Source organism: Ctenocephalides felis, unplaced genomic scaffold (genome assembly GCF_003426905.1).
Source record: "Ctenocephalides felis isolate EL2017-DRISC unplaced genomic scaffold, ASM342690v1 CF-g0.4_SCAFFOLD_01886, whole genome shotgun sequence".
NCBI lineage: Eukaryota > Metazoa > Arthropoda > Insecta > Siphonaptera > Pulicidae > Ctenocephalides > Ctenocephalides felis.
The window spans coordinates 88,480,419-88,497,741 of record NW_020538040.1 but is presented as its reverse complement, the minus strand read 5'-3'; the positions used below and the strand labels follow the sequence as shown (position 1 = coordinate 88,497,741).

General features: G+C 28.2%; 1 protein-coding gene across 1 annotated transcript in view; it reads left to right on the top strand.

Annotated features, from left to right (window-relative positions):
* The first annotated feature begins 2,077 nt into the window (after window positions 1-2,077).
* The window catches only part of LOC113378578 (solute carrier family 12 member 4), a 278,020-nt gene continuing 262,774 nt past the window's right edge, over window positions 2,078-17,323 (top strand). The window contains exon 1 of the mRNA XM_026619122.1: window positions 2,078-2,335. Coding sequence (XP_026474907.1) covers window positions 2,224-2,335 — 112 coding nt within the window. The 5' untranslated portion in view covers window positions 2,078-2,223. The remainder of the gene's footprint in view (window positions 2,336-17,323) is intronic.

Below are 17,323 nucleotides of genomic sequence, written 5' to 3'. Positions count from 1 at the left end.
CATGTGGTTGCTGTACAGTCAGGCGTTTTAGATAGAAAACCTAACCTAGAAAACCCACGAATGTAAAAAAAAACAATGTTATCATAACTGCATCTTTGTGATATGGCACGTGAGTGAAGTTGCATTTTAAAATTCCTAATCACACAGCAACTAGATGGCATTTTGACAGTATTCAGTACCATTTTGTATGAGAAGCACTACATAACATTGGTTTATTTTACGATAGAAATGGCCTTTTTGGATTCATGAAGCTGAATGCAGGTGAAATGCACCTGCAAATTTATCTTAACTTTCAACTCAATTATTACGCAATTATATGTTATGTTTTTGTACTTGTAATTTATTTATACTTTTGACACTTGTGTTTAATAGTTAAACATTAATAATTTTGCATTTATGGTTGAGCATATTTAAAAATACTCTTTTATGAAGAATATCCTTAAGGATTGTATTTTTCGAAATCGTAACATTAATTTTATAAGAAGTCATTATAGTATTTAACTGGGGTATATTTATTTCACATGTGGTTCTTATCATAGTTTTGCTGATTATTTTTACTGATAATGGGAATTATTACTGATAAAATATTATTGCTGATAAATATAATAAAGTACCTTTCAAAATAATTAGGGCTGAGTAATGTACAACATTGAACCTGAATTTGTTCGTTTATTAATTATTGATATTATTTTTGATTCATGATGCAACGCGTTATAGTCATAAACTCGAACACTGGCATCGTGCGTTAAGCAAATTGGTTTATGGCATCGTGCCTTAAGCAAATTGCTGGAACTTCCTTTACCATAGTGAAATATTCGAATAATTTTAAATTCAGTTTTTAGCCTGAATTGAAATTCAAATCTGAATATCCGAATTTAGTTATTAAAAAAATGGATTTTTTTTCTGGAATTTTAAAAATAGTACTCCAAAAACGAATCATTTATTCGCACTGTCAACACAAGCAAAATGTATTTGGAAATATATGACCCGTTCTTTTAATAACTGCTATTTTTTGCACTTTTTGCTCTGCATCTCCAAAACGCCTGGAACTACCTTTGCAGAAAACTAATCAAGCACGTCTTTCCGTCCAGACGAACCGAATATTTTTCTAATCATTCCAATCGGATGCGCGGTTCTCGCAAAAAACGAGTTTTTATTTTCTGCACTTTTGGTTCCGTATCTCTGAAACGGCTGAACCTGTCTTTGCCAAAACCTAATCAGTACATCTCTCTATCAATAGGAATCGACTGTTTTTTGAATCATTCAAATCGGTTGATCCGTGCTCCCGAAATCGTGGACGAAAATTTGTATCCACACAAACATACACACATCCATATTTTCTAAGGTATGAGAAAACGTTCAGAAATCTCTGGAAGGTAAAGATACGAATATGAAAATTTTCATTTTCAATTTTGGGACTATTGCTATAACTTACCTTACGGTAAATTAATAATAATTAGGAGTTGTGATCAAAGAGACGTTTTTGAATTTTAAATCCATTAAAGCGAATATCTAATTTAGTAATTTTCATTAATTATTATGAATTCTGCTAAAATGTTTGAAATTTAATTTCTAAACATTCAATATATAACAAAAGCATTAGGCATATAAATATATATAGCTGTTTAATTTTCTCAAACTTTGTTCTGCAACATAAAATTTTGAAATTACCTGCAAATTAAAATATTCACATATAAATTTTATTTCTCCGAGTTTTCCGAGTGCCCCGAATGTGCGGACCCTGGCCATGAGTGTGAAAATATTTTCAAGCAATCGAACATAAGATTGCATTGAAAAAATTCTGATAATCTTAATAAATCAGTATGCGCCGATTATCGCTGTAAGACGCACATATCATTAGCTCATTCTTTAACTGAAAAAAAAACATGAATTAAGCTGACTAAATTTGGGTCAGGCGCGGTTTAAATATTTTTAATTATGTATTAAATTATTTGGTTGCTATAGAATTAATTCAGTGCTTGTATTTATTACTCGTGTTAAATATCAAACGTGTTTTAAATCGTGTTATTTATCAATCCTTTTCAAAACTATTTCAGAAATAAGACTTTTACAAAGTGCTATGTCTGTTAGCCAAAAGTGTTTTAATAATATATGTATTATATAATATACATATAACATAATCGGAAACGTGTATTTTCAAAGACGTGAGTTGTCAAGAAAGGAACATTAGCTACTACCTGTTGCGAAATTAATTTTATTACCATGTCTGAACGGTTCCGGGTTACTCGCTCCAGCGGTTCCGGAAACTTGCCAGGATTTGATGAGGAAAATGGCCCAATGGACGCTTTAGGAAAATTGCTGCCTGATAGAAACGGTGAGTGAGTTTTCATTTAATTAGTCTATGTGCACAAATATTTATAGAAATAAATTCTATCATATATTTGCTCTGCAAGCACTACAAATGTATCGATACTTGATGATATAAAACTACATTATGAATCTAATTTGATGAATGGAAACTTAGACGTTTTCAATGATGAATAAATGTAAGCGAAATACATTGATTATTCGAATCATTATAGGTACCAGTGTCGCGTTTTCATTCATAATATTTACGATTTATTACCACGATGGTAATCGATCTCAAAAATGAAGATAAATCTGGTAAATACCAATTATTGCATTCGTTGATTAGATAAACATTTTTGTATCGGTCATTGTTTAAGAAAATGCTTATTTATATTTTTGTTGTTTTTTGAACCTTTCATTATTTTAATATTTGGGCGAAATGAATAGTTTATCCGAATAAATTTAAAGCAATATAATGTTATAAAAAATGCCTACAAGAAAAATTTATACTCACTATTATGGAACGCCGAGACTCACAAAAAATACGAGATGTTCCAATCAAAGTGAGCTTTCGGAAAAGTTTTTCTGAGCACATTAACATTTATTTTACTCTATATATCATATATACCTACTCTATGTATACACTTTATATTATATTATATACATACACACACACACATATATATATATTATATATATATATATATACTAGCAAACCCAACGAACTCCGTTTCGCCACCAGATGGTTTCGTGAGAAAGATGAAGAAATTATTTGTTTGTTTTATATTTGAAAAGGAAAAATTTGATTTTATTATACAACAGTAATGAATTCATTTCGATTACAAAAATGAAGTGTTTTTTAGTTGAATTTCTCTAAGTAAATGAAAGTGAATCCGCAAATTATCCGTTTCATTGAAGTGCTCTTTGGTAAACCACATTTTTTGTTTTTTGGTCTGATGTTAACACAAACAAAGCGGATGGTTTTCCAACTCGTGAACAGGCAACGTATAACTGCCCCTAATATTTGTAACCTTTATTTCAATATCTAAATCTATCAAAAATGCTATGATACATAGCCTAGAATTATACTTTTATTAGGCATACTTTTTAAAGAAATTAAAATAAGTTTTTCATGCGCTCTAAATTCGTTCAACAACTGGCTAACATTTCTGAAAAACAGTAATTTGTATTAAAAGTAACTACTGCCCTGTAACTATTAACTTTAACCCCTTAACTTACAATTTAGATTCGAAAATGTTGGGCCAAAGTTGTTCAAGTTGGCGCGGCGTTGTGACTATTTTCCCTCATAGTGTACGGTTTATCACAAACATAAAAATAATTTTATGTTTTATAGTTTCGTAGGAATAAATATTTTATAATACTTTTGTTCACCAAACCGGCCCATGCCCGAAATACGTAATATTTGCTTCTGTCTCGAATATCGTACGCGGGCAATGCCCGTAATATTCACTTTTGGCCTAGCAATCGCACGCGGGCTCTGCTTGTCATTTTAAGTTAAGGGATTAAAAATATTCGATATCATTTTAGATTATAACAATTTTATTTGAATTGAGGGAATCCGAATGACCATTAATTATGAAGTATTAATGCAAAATGTATTCTGTTTTCTTTGCATAATTTTTTTTATCTCAAATAAAGACGCTCGTCTTTTGCGGTCATATTTAGACTAAACATGGATATCACCTGTTAATAATATTAAAAATTGTAATCTTTCTTATTATGAATATGCTTATCATTAGAGCGACGCGTCGCTTGGATTTATCTGGATCTAATTTTTCTGATTGAAATGATATCTGACAATGTACATACTCTATTCAATTCTCGAAACTGTGTTTACTTTAGATTATATTGGATCAGATTTACGCTAGATATGCACTCTTTGTTTTTTTTTTCATTCTAATTTTCATTATATTTTTGGCATATTTGAAGTTTTATTTGTAGTTGATATTACTCGAATCTTGAAAAATAGAGTAATAGATATTGAAAAGCTGGGTAAAACTTGCATAGTTCCATATTTCATTTTCACTAATTCTTATCTTATAATAATTACTATCACGGATAGATAAATTAAAACATTAAAATTCTAATAATCAACCATAGTGCGGTTTTATATTTCTGATGCACACTTCTATTGCCACCAGTTAATAAATATTCCCTCAATTAATTTTTTATTCGGTTTTCGAACAGATAACATTACTAAGTTTCATAATTCTTTGTAATATTTGATACTTCTTCTCCACTACGTCAGTTTTTAGAAGTCAAAGCTATTCTTGGATTTATATCTAACCAATTTGATCAGAAGCTCTTGACAATCTTTCTTTGTAAGTGATTATATATTCGTATTTCAGCAATGCTTGGAAAGGCTATTTCTTCTTCTTCGAAACATATTATGTTCTATATTATCTGCTGAAAATTGATATCACTACTGCTTCATAACAAGTTGTTTACATCCATGAGCAATCATAATGATTCTCTCAGATAATCGAAACATGATCAACATAATATCGATAGCCAAAATAACACATACTTATTTGATCGTGGGACTTTTTGTTTAGGCTAATTACCGAAACATATCAATTTACATGTGATACACGATTTGATATGATTGATAAACTACTTCACAATGATACCAACCGGGTGGTGTCTTACTGTAAGATAAGAGTTTATGGGAATATGAGTCGAATGAAAGCTTTTGTAATACCCATAGCCAGTTTTCCTTTTGTTTTTCGAGACTTGTTTTATGAATTCCTCGAATATCAGTTGAAGAAAAAATAATTATTTGAACTTTTATTGTTTTTGGCATAATTATTACTGAACTCTAGTTGATATTAATTATATAATAAAATTGTCGCAAAAACCACAAACAATATAATTAAGGACATAAATGTAACAATTAATTTCATCTATATACTTAATGAAATAAAACATTTAAACAATTCAATTCAAATATTTTTATATAGATGTATATATTGGATATTATATAGAGTATAATACAATATAATTGAGTACATATTTTTCTACCCAATGGTATAATGCATTTCCAACATTTGTTTCTATTGCGATAAATAAAAATAATTGAAATAACAAGAAGATACAAGATGAACTTGTAACAAAAAAATAAGAACTTCTAGTAGTAAACATTTAAACACTAAACTTTATTTTACTCTGAATAACATCATTAGTCCAGTCATTATAGTAAGTTCACATCGGAATTTGAGATACCCAGCTGTAAGTCTGTGAATACTTGTATATTGACACCCTAAAGTTGTCTCGAAACCTACATATGGTAATTACACCCTACTATATGTAGGTTTTGAGACAACTTTAGAGTGTCAATATACAAGTATTTACAGACTTACAGCTGGGTATCTCGAATTCCGAGATTCTTACCTAATTTAAGCTTACATGAGTGGACTGCATCATTATAACTCACAAATCAGTAATAAATTTTTTGTGTTTGATGAAAGCCTTTTTTGAGAGGTTTTTTTATTGCAAACTCACATTTAGTAAATATTTAGTTTTATTTTAATTTAAAAATTTTCACTACATTATTATGCTTTTTATAGTTTAATTAGTCAGTACAATTAGCTATGTGCAGCAATAGGCGATTTTACAATATGATTTATTTGAATTTTTATTTGTATTAAAGTTTTATATAATGTGAATGATCTTAAACTATTTGTTTCTTTTTGCAATTTCCATTTTTTTAAATTCAAATATGAATCTGCACAATGTCGAAGTAATTAATTCCTTAAAATGGTATTACAAAAGTAAGACATATTTCATACTATTTTACTATATTCTTTCTATCAACATCTATTAATAGATCATATTCCAAATTTAATTATTCGAATTAAAAATAGAGAGTATAACTGTACCTATACTCTGGCGATTTTGTACGAGAATTATTTACTTGAACGAAGCAATTGATTGTTAAAATTAGAATTACTTTGTATGATACATTAATAATACCTCATATATATATATATATATATATATATATATATATATATATATGAGATTATCATATATATATATATATATATATATATATATATATATATATGATAATCTCAGTTCTAACAACATTAATTCTCCCATAGCTGTAATGCAATACTTGCTAATTATAAGCCAGATCTTCTTAACTTTCAATAAGATAACCATTGTGAAATTTGAATCCATCATAATTAGCACATTAATGAGGACATTAAACAATATTACAAACCAACCGAAAAATTCAATATTATTTCTTTTTAACTGAACTGGAATCAGAACTGGTATACATAGTATAAACTATAAACTATTATGAACGAGGATTATATATAGGTTTATTAGTTTAACGAACGCTATTGAAAGGCAAGTCAAAGGTTCTTTTTACTGGGATTTATATTTTACTTAATTACTAGATTAACGGTCGTCCTTTATAATTGTGTCATAAAACTTTATTTTTATTTGAAAATAAATTCTGGTCCATATTTTAAAAATATTAATGAAACAAAATATCTAAATTTTAATAACCAAAAATCATAGTAAGATTCATGCGGGAATTCTTGATAAGTGTATAAATGTATAATTTTTTTTTTAACAGCTCATATTGAAGGGAAGGGGTATATGGGATATACCCGAAATGTTTGAATAAGTATTGAAAAGTTAGATGTTTTTAGTTCAGAGGAAGCTTTTAGTTCAGAAAAGAATCGGCTCTGTTGGTAATAAAGGTAGATAAGCGTTTGTGAATTTAAGATGACTCAACTCTTTTGTATGATAACAGAATCTCATACTATAGCACGTCATCCCGACATCGTCCCGTTTTTATTATTAACTTATGTTAGAATAATATTTGTCAAAATTTTATTACTTCTTGAATATACTTCATGACATCAGATAGTGTGTTTTCTTTAAATTTCTTTATAACATTATATAGTGCGTTCATATTTTCTTTAAATTATTTTATGACTTTATTTATACAAATAATTTCAATGAAAATTTGTATTTGGGTCATAGGGATACCATTGACATTCTACTCCAAATCGGATTAAGATATTTTGATAATTTTAATGGTCGATTATCTTGAATTATTTTAAAATATAGATCAAGGTTGATATGAATGATAAATTTTATAATCAAAAATTTATAAGCGTTCGTTAGTTGGTGCACCTTTCCTAAATTGAGAATTATAGAATTGTTAAAAATCCATTTATGATATTATATAAATCGATAGTTTTGAATAGCATTTTTAACTTTCGTAATTTTTTGAATATTATATTTTAGTGACAATTTTTGTGATATTACATATATTAGTAGATAGACACAATATTGCAGATTTAGATGTATGCATTTATATTTATAATATGTATAAATGTATATATATATATATACAAATAAATACATTATTGAATTCTTTTGATGTTGTGTAGTATTTTTTAGTTAGATTCAACTGTTTTTTATGAAAAAATAAAAAATAGCAAATGAAAAAGTAAATTAAGTTGAAGAAAGCAATTTTACAAGAGATTAAATTAAATAAATAGTTATTCCAACTCTGCTGATAAATATTTCTGACGAAATACAAGATCAAGGTTGTTTACAGTGCACGATGCCATGCGCTGCCGCTAGTTTTTTGATTTACTATTACTATACTAACCAAACGTCTACTCTTTGATACAAGCTTGATTTCAAATATAAAGTATTCTACTCTCATTTTTCATATATACATTTTTGCAATCCCTTTTTGTACAGTATACTGTGATTCGATCCGAGGACTTTTCTGACTATGGAACAGTATTTTTTACTAAGGTAAAGCCCTCATTCAGGAAATTGAGATAAAAGTTGACATCAGAACGATCTGATCACATGAAGTTGAAAAAGATATTGCATAACCATGTTATCTAATTCTTGCGTTTTCATTATCGATTTTATCAACATTTTGTTGAATCAGCACATATTATTATTTGCAGTTATTGCTCTACAAGATAAGTTAAAAATTAAAACCTGTTCAAACTGAAATCATAATCGAATACTTTTTCAATCATGAACATAAATATTATTGGAAACATTTAAAGAGTTTTTTCAATGATTATTGATAGAGATTTCATCTTTGATGATCATATCTATTTTAAGTTAAATACTGACGATAATTTATCAATTTTTATAATTAATATTTCACTTACCGCCAATGCATATAAATACATCACATACAGGACAAGTTTATTAGAAATGCATTGAGGCGACAGCAGTTTTGGCAATGGTTCAATATTTAAAATCGTATTTTGGGAAAAAATCATATTCGTATGAGATACTGCATGTTGAAACTGGTGAAGGTGACTTAATGAAGTCAAGGTTTATTGATTTTAAATTACTTAACTGTTTTTGATGAAAGCATTATGAGAAAATTTACTCTTTTGAGTCGTTTGTATATTTTTGTCTCGATTGATTCTATGTACCCAAAATTGACACATTCTTCGTTGAATATTGTAGATTTAGATGTATGCATTTATATTTATAATATTTATAAATGCATATATATATACATATACATATATAAGGTAGTGCGGGGCACAAAGGCCCAATTTGACTTTGAGTAATTATATTGTGAAAACCAATTCAATTATACCGCAACAAATTACACATATCAAGCAAAGAACTATCTTACAATATTCAGAAAAACTCTCAGTTTTTTTCTGTTTTTTAAAAAAATTGTCACCTGGTCTTTTCTACCCCTTAGACTGGGTAAAAAGAGACGACCATCGAGCAAACAATTAATATGTTTTATTTTTAATTTTAAAAGAATGTTACGAAATAATAGATACATAGAGATAACCTTGATCTAGTATTTTGTCAGAAATAATCATCAGCATATTTAGAATATGTATTTAATTACCTTATCTCTTGTAAAATTGTTTTTGTTAATTTAATTTAGTTTTTCATTTACTGTTTTTTACTGTTTACATCTTTGCCAGGATAAAGGTTTGGTTGGTCTCATCCATATATTAGGTTTTATAGAGGCTGTATAGAAAAACTAGCAATGCATCTTATGAAACAATTAAATAACTTTCACCTTAAAGTTATATTCAAGTTTTGTAAACTAAACAACAGTGTTCACAACCGAGAAAATGAATAACTAGAGAAAATACCCTTGTCATGGATTTTCAAACATGGCCGTTTATCACCCGTAAGCGATTGTACATTTTTTTCCTCTACTTTCAGATATTGTTGTTGAAAAATTCCTAACTCCACATGTTTCTGGGATATGGGTAGTGGGCCTTTTTACACGCGATCTTTTAACCCCATCTTAACATCTATATATATATATATATATATATATATATATATATATAATTTTTTACAATTATGAATCGTATTTTATTTTCAAATATATCCCACATGGGTATTGTAGGTCATTTTGAAAATGATATAAAATGGCAATTAATATTGCACGCATATGTGACTTTTATAGCATGTTTATGGTATTGTTTTATTTTCGTGTTCTATTCGTTTATGAATACAACCCATTTTTAGTAAAAGATTGATAATCATGCACTTAATAATTTGAAACAAACACACCGAACAAATTCTTTTAAAAAGGTCAATTTAGTACTTGACTCGCCTCGTTTGAATTGATCCAATGTAAAATATAGGACGCATGCAATACTGTTAAGGATAAATGAATTGTTAATTGTTAAATTGCTATTTACTAATGTCTGTTTGATGTAATGATTTGGGAAATTGCTTTGAATTAATTCATTTTAATTAAAATGGTTAAAAAGTATTATATTTTATTGCGTGTGATGAACGCTACGCATTTGAATTTATTATTACGAAATTATTAACATGTCATCGTCATAAGAAATAATTATGATATGAAGTATAAAAACGAAACTATTTTTATGTGATGTTGTAAGCTCAAGTAAATGCAAGTTTAGGCTCCAGAATTTATAGAATGATATAAAAATATTTATGAAGAGTTAAATAATAAAATAAAAATAAAAATAATAGGTTTTGAAATATATAAAGCTTATGTACTTATAACATTAATGCATCTGCAATGAAATATAACCTATTATGAATTTTACGTCTAAATTCATTTTTGTTAGAACAACTACAATATAATCATAATAGATGGAATTTGATTTAATTTTTTTTTCATTCAAGTTATCACCAATTTAGATTAGGTAGGGCGCGGCACAAAGGTCCAATTTGACTTTCAGCAGTTATATTGTGAAAACAATATAATTGCCAATTATATCACAACAAATAACACACATCAAACAAATAACTATCTGACTATGTCCAATAAAACAACCAGCTACTCATCATTGTAAAAATATATTATTTGCTTTTTTTTCAAAAATTGTCACCTGGTTCTTTTTACTCCATAGGCGTGGTTAAGTGGTTCGACTGTGGGCACACGGGCCAATGTCTTATTTTTAATTTTAATTGAATTTTACGAAATAATAGTTACGTTATTCAACCAATGCAAAATACAAATTTTATGGGTACATTTTTTACAGAGATAACACTGTAAATGATCTGGTATTTTGTCATAAATATTTATCAGCAGATTTGGAATAACTTTTTACTCTATCCTATATTAAATTATAAATTTGATTATTACAATATGCATTTTGTGTTATGTCGTTGATTTCCAAAATTGTATCTAGACTTATAATATATGGTGAAATTATTAGCCACAGTATTCAAAATTTTATAAATTATTTACAAACCTGTCTCAATTATTTTTTTCTCAGCATTGTTCTATTACGCCTAGAGACGTCTTACAAATCATCGTTAATACATTTAATACAAACAAAATATGTTCATATAAATAGATGAATTAGTGAGGCGGCCACTCAATTGTTTCTTCAAAAATGCATAGTACTATAATTCTAAGACACATTTGAAATATTTTGTCGAGTAAATTATATGAAATTTAATCGAAAAATCGATTCAATAATATAAAACTATTAACATTGAGCGAGCTTTGAATACAGTTTCAATATGAAATGGTTTCATTATAAATATAGGAAAATAGTGAAGTCATTGTTGGGATATTTGAAAAAGGTAGAGGTATTTTAAAAACTCGAAATATCTCATTACTTTTACTCGGCTGATCCGATGAAAATCAAATATGCCGTGATCAAATACATTATTAAAGAATTGTTCTAGAGAACTTCGGAGATGTGCAAGTTCCATAAAAATATAAGTAGTACGAAGAACACCAGCAAAGATTTTAAAATGAATATTTAATCCATGGTTCATGTATAAAATAAAAAAATTCAAAATGAATAGATGATAATAACAGTAAACGATATTATTAAAAATTATGTCTGTAAATATTACTGTTACTATACTGGAAATATAATAATATGGAAAATGATTTATATATTTTGCATTTTTAATGTATTAATGTATATATATATATATATATATATATATATAACGATGATATATATATATATATATATATATATATTAGGTTTACCGGAGAGTTCTGTTTGTTTGTGAATATAATTGCCATTAATAATGGGCCTCTTTGCAGAGTGAGGGCAATTTGTATATTCCATTTTTGAAAAATATTTCACCTTCAGGTGCAAAACATTGAACCAGTGATTGTATGACATCTTCTTCATTTTTGAATTTTTTGCCAACAAGTGATAGTTAGGGGTTGTTAGTAATGCACTTTTTATACGCAATTCTCACCCGCTTCAACAAGGCCTCGATTTTGTTTCGAGCATCTTAAATCTTTTTACATCACTTTTATCTTTCGAATATTGTCAGAAATGATTTGTTGAGTTCAATCATGCCTTTCTGCAATCTTCCTCTAAAATAACCTGAACAACATCGAAATCACTTTCTGCTCCAATGGTTTCAAATTTTTCATACCATCATTTGCATGCCCTATCAGAAATTGCATCTTCACCAAACACTTTCTGTGAATATCTACGTGCTTTTGTTGCATTTCTTTCTTGTTAAAATTCGTATAATGATTTAAATGATTCAAAAATCATTTTATTGGTTATGACGAAATTAAGAACTGATAAAATTTTTAGGAAGGCAGATCTAGCGGTTTTGGAGATGCAATAAAAAAAAGTAATAAGAATGTCATTTGGCCGTCAAAAATCATCATATGACATATGCACATAAAATTATCAGATATTTTATAGAGATTTTAATGACAAATTTTGTTTACTATGGGTTTCGCACCAATATTTATCTCTACTCAATCAACGCAGAGCGATTGCTTTTAAGTTCAAAATTTCCAAAATATTTTAAAATATAAAAAAAAATTTTTTTTAGAAAGTAATTTTTTTCAAAAGTTTAAAAATCCTCAAATCTAATTTTTTCAAAGTTTTAAATTTTTTTAATAGTTAAAAAAACAGTTGGTACTGATAATTCCAGCTATTTTCCTCAAGGCACGATGCACCACTAGTTTTATGATATGTATTCACACATCTACTTGTTATTACCCTCATCTTATTCGCTAGAGTCTAAGGGTTAGACTCTATTTTATAATAATCGACAGGATTCATGTGTTAACATTTAATACCATACCTTGATGGATCTAGGATTGATTACAAAAATGGTTGGTAAAATTTTAATCAGAAAGCGAATGATAATTTTGACCGGGGATCTAGGATTCATTAGGAAAATTGTTAGTCAAATTTTAATCAGAAAGTGAATGATAATTTTGACCGGCGCCCTCACTGATTGATATTAATTCTCTGTATGCAAGTGACAAGTGTTCCTCGGGATATCTACAATGGGAGCAATTCAATTGTCATATCGAATATACAATGCAATTTATATCGGATCAGTTGAAACAAGTTGAATCGAGTTTTATCCACACAGCGGAGCGACAGGGATAAAATGAAATGTGATCTAATGAATTCCTTATTATCGTACGACGGACAACCGAGACGATGATGAGATGATGATTGTATTGATTGTTGATCACAAATCGGTCTGCATTTTTTCAATCTATTTCTACATATCGTTATCGTCTGTGCTTCTCACATTTTTTGGGTATTACATTTCGAGTATTATTAATTATATGGTTATATTTAGATATTATTATTATTATCATCATTATTTTTACTCTCGATGGCCTTCATTACAGGTTCTTGATATAAAATCAATACTATTTATTTCTCTTTGCTTGTTCATAGTTTACTTTTTATAAAAATCTACTTTCAAGCTTACGTAAAAAACATTTCATTAATTTCTTGAGCTCAAAAAACATAAAATATTTAATTTTGTTGTTAGTTTCACACATTTATATATGTTTTACATTAAATGTTTTAATGATTCATTTATTAATTGCTTGGATTTAACCATTTTGAAGTAATATAGTAGTTTTAACTAATGCAAGTGTATTTGATAGGGGAGACTGGGTACGGTTGTGTCTCTATTTTATCATCAATATTTTTTTTAATTTACCAGTTTTCTGGGTAAGTTAAATGGTAATTTGGACGTTTATCTATGTGAAAATACTGAAATACTGTCTTTGAATATGAAGGATGATTAGTCATAAAATCAAATACATGAAAAGGGCAAGTGCCACAACCGTCCACACCCACGAACGGTTGTGACAGGTAAAACAAACAACAGCTATGAACAAAAAATGGTTTATAGCGTTTTTAATTGTCGTTATTAAAAATAATATGTAATACAGAACAATATATTGTTCTATTCAATGACTATATATAGTCATTTAAACACAACTTATGATGAATATAATATAACAATATATAAAAAACATGACTTTTTAAAAAAGTTAAGAAGAGATTACTTCTTTCGCAAAATCTTTTTTTCTTGTATTGAATTTTCCTTTCCTAAAAAAGGAGAAAAACAAATTTTGTATTTCGTCTTAATTGAGTTAGACTTTTCTTTAACTATTTAACCTTCACCCAAAGGACAAGAAATACATGTCATAACCGTACCCACAAAATCTGTCACAACCGTACCCAATGCACACTTCTGAAAATGAATCATCAATATGACTGAGTTAAATTATCTATGGAAATACTTATTGCTGTTAATTAAATATTAACGTTTAACTTACAGTATAGCAACAAACAAAGTTATCTATCTGTATACAAGTAAGAGTTATTCTTTAAAAAAAAATCGAACAAATCGGTCTACAGATCATGTTAATGTAGGGCGCTGATTGAACGCAATGATGTAAACTTGTTGAAACAAACATACTTCACTTTTCTCCCTCTGGACCCTATCTCAAAATCAATACAGTTTAGCAATTATGATGACTGTCACAAAACTAATGTATTTCATGGAATATTGCAATGTTTAATTGCTAAATGCTTCTACATAGACCTGAACGTATAGATTTATGAATTTGTAACTTTCATTTACATCAGTTTTTTAATCAATTATGTCCAATTTGTCGATAACTATTAATTAATAACTATTATGTTTTGTTTGTATTATTTCTGATAATTACTAGAGAAGGAACTCTCGATTTCGTAATGTATTTTCATTTAAGTTCACATATCAAATGTTTAACATTCTTTTATTTAACATTTAATATGCTCTTTATATGAATCAAAATATTTGTTAAAAACTACAATACAAAGCTTATATTATAGAAGCTCCTAGAATATATGTCAATTACGCAGACCAGAGAGTTTACACCATGTTGGAAATTTCTCGTTGATTGCACGAGAAAAGTAAATATTGAATCACGTCTAGGTTTTAATGTGTATATTAAATTTATATTTATGGGCTTATAATATACGTGACACCTAATGCAATTTAATATTTATTGCTTAATGTATTTTAGTAACTTATAACAGAATTTTATTGCAGAATTTCAAACATTGCGAAACCATATTACGTTTTGTTAGCTAACGTGATTAGTATATTCTATGCTAAAGCTTCGGTTCCATTATTTGACCTTATTAGTTCACGTCATGTGGGACGTTCTTTGTTTTAACAGTGGCGACGAAAATATGCTCTATCCAGAATATTTTGTAAGTATTTTAGTCATTTATAGCAAGTGGTTGATATGTATGCCAACCGTTTCTAAATTAATCTTTCAGTATTATTCGTAACATTATTGCGGGCGGTATTATTAACTTCCCGTAGGGCAAGTTATAGTAATCGCAAAAAAGTCGAAAATGAAAATTTTTAGAGATCTTTACGTTTCAAAACCTTCTGAACATTTTGGCATACCTTAGAAAAAATGGATGTATGTGTGTGTGTATGTGTGTGTGTGTGCGTCTATGTGTGTGTGTTCGGATCCAAATTTTCGTCGACGATTTCGGGAACACGGATCAACCGATTTGAATAATTCAAAAAACATTTTACTAGTATTGACAAGATGAAGAATTGATCAAATTTTCATGAGGGCAGGTCTAGCGGTTCCGGAGACCTAACAAAAAAAGTAAAAAAAATGCCATTTGGCGGTCAAAAATGATCATTAGACATATGCACATCAAATTATCAGATATTTTATAGAGATTCTAATATTAAATACAAATTTTGTTTACATTTCTATGGGTTCCGTACCAATATTTATCCGTTAGACAGCGACGCGGCGCTTACGCGCTTTATATTTTGTCTCTATGCAGTTAAAGCAGTACGTTTGCTTTGAAAAAAAGTTCAGATCTTCCAAAATATATCAAAATAAAGAAAACATTTTTTTTAAAATAAAATTTAAAAAAAAAAATTTCTTTTGGCCAATTTATAGTTTCTCAAAAATCTAATTTTTTCGAAGTAAATTTTTTTCAAAAATGTTTTCAAAAAATAATAATTTTTGATACGAGATGTTCCAGCAATTTGCCTTAAGGCACGATGCCATGCACCCCACTAGTTCCTAACATTGTTTTTATAGAAATGTTAAAAGAGTAACATTAAATTAATGGCAACTCCATTTAATACATTCAATAAAAAAGAATGAAAAAATATTGTTCCACAGTTTTTCGAGATACTTGAATAAGTTTAAACAATTACACGCACTAATCATTCATGATTCAATTTAATAATGTGCTTGATTTAATCGAGTACATAATATCCAGAGATTCTAGATCTATATTCATTTCTGTGATATGTGAGAAGTCAGGTTTTATTCTTTTTTCCGAAGAAGAAGTTTATGTTTTCACCAGAAAATCCGCTAATTTGATTTTCTAGACGTCTCGAGTTATACTGAATCGTTTGGGATTCATGTAGGGAAAACTATGTATGTTAGTTCTCAAAAATGGCTGAACCGATTTCAAAAACTCATAAGCCATTTAATGTATTTCGATAATAACTTGATAAGGCTCTGGTTAGTTTTGGACAGCGATCTTCCAAGCCGTTTCTTTATATTTAGCAGAAAATTAGTTAGCTGAATTATTAACGTGAAATATTAAAGTACTATAAAAAGTGGTTGAATTATAAAAAATCATTAAATTTTGTTTTATTGAGCTGAGTTTCAAGGACATGCCAGCACGTGTGTGTGCAATATATTTAATGCAATTTCACATAATATTATACGAGTAAGTCGTAAGTCTGTTAATTTTTCTTTTGTTTTTCATTCTTTTACCAAATTATTAATATTAAATGTAGTATTTATATAAAGATAAGTTTGTACATACATTATCTATTTCATAAATGATATCTGCGACGTAAGCATGTGCATAATAATGCGAATTTATTAAAGCGGTTAAGTCTAATTCAGTTACAAACAAAAACATTTTAGATAATTTTACCAAGTTGAGGGTCGCTGTGATAAGATAGCTTAACATTTAAAAATCACGTTGTATATCTTTTTGCTGAATTTTTATCACATTATATATTTTCCTGTAATTATTAGTAAAGTATTTTATATCAAGGACTTGCACATCAATTTTATAATAATTCTAGCTATGCGAAAACCATCCATATACAAGAAAAGTTTTATTTTCAGAATAATTAATTAGACTCGGTTTAGTTTAGTTGTGTATTTAAGAAGAGAGTACACACATAATATTTGTATGTCTGGAGCATCCCAGTGTTTAGTCTT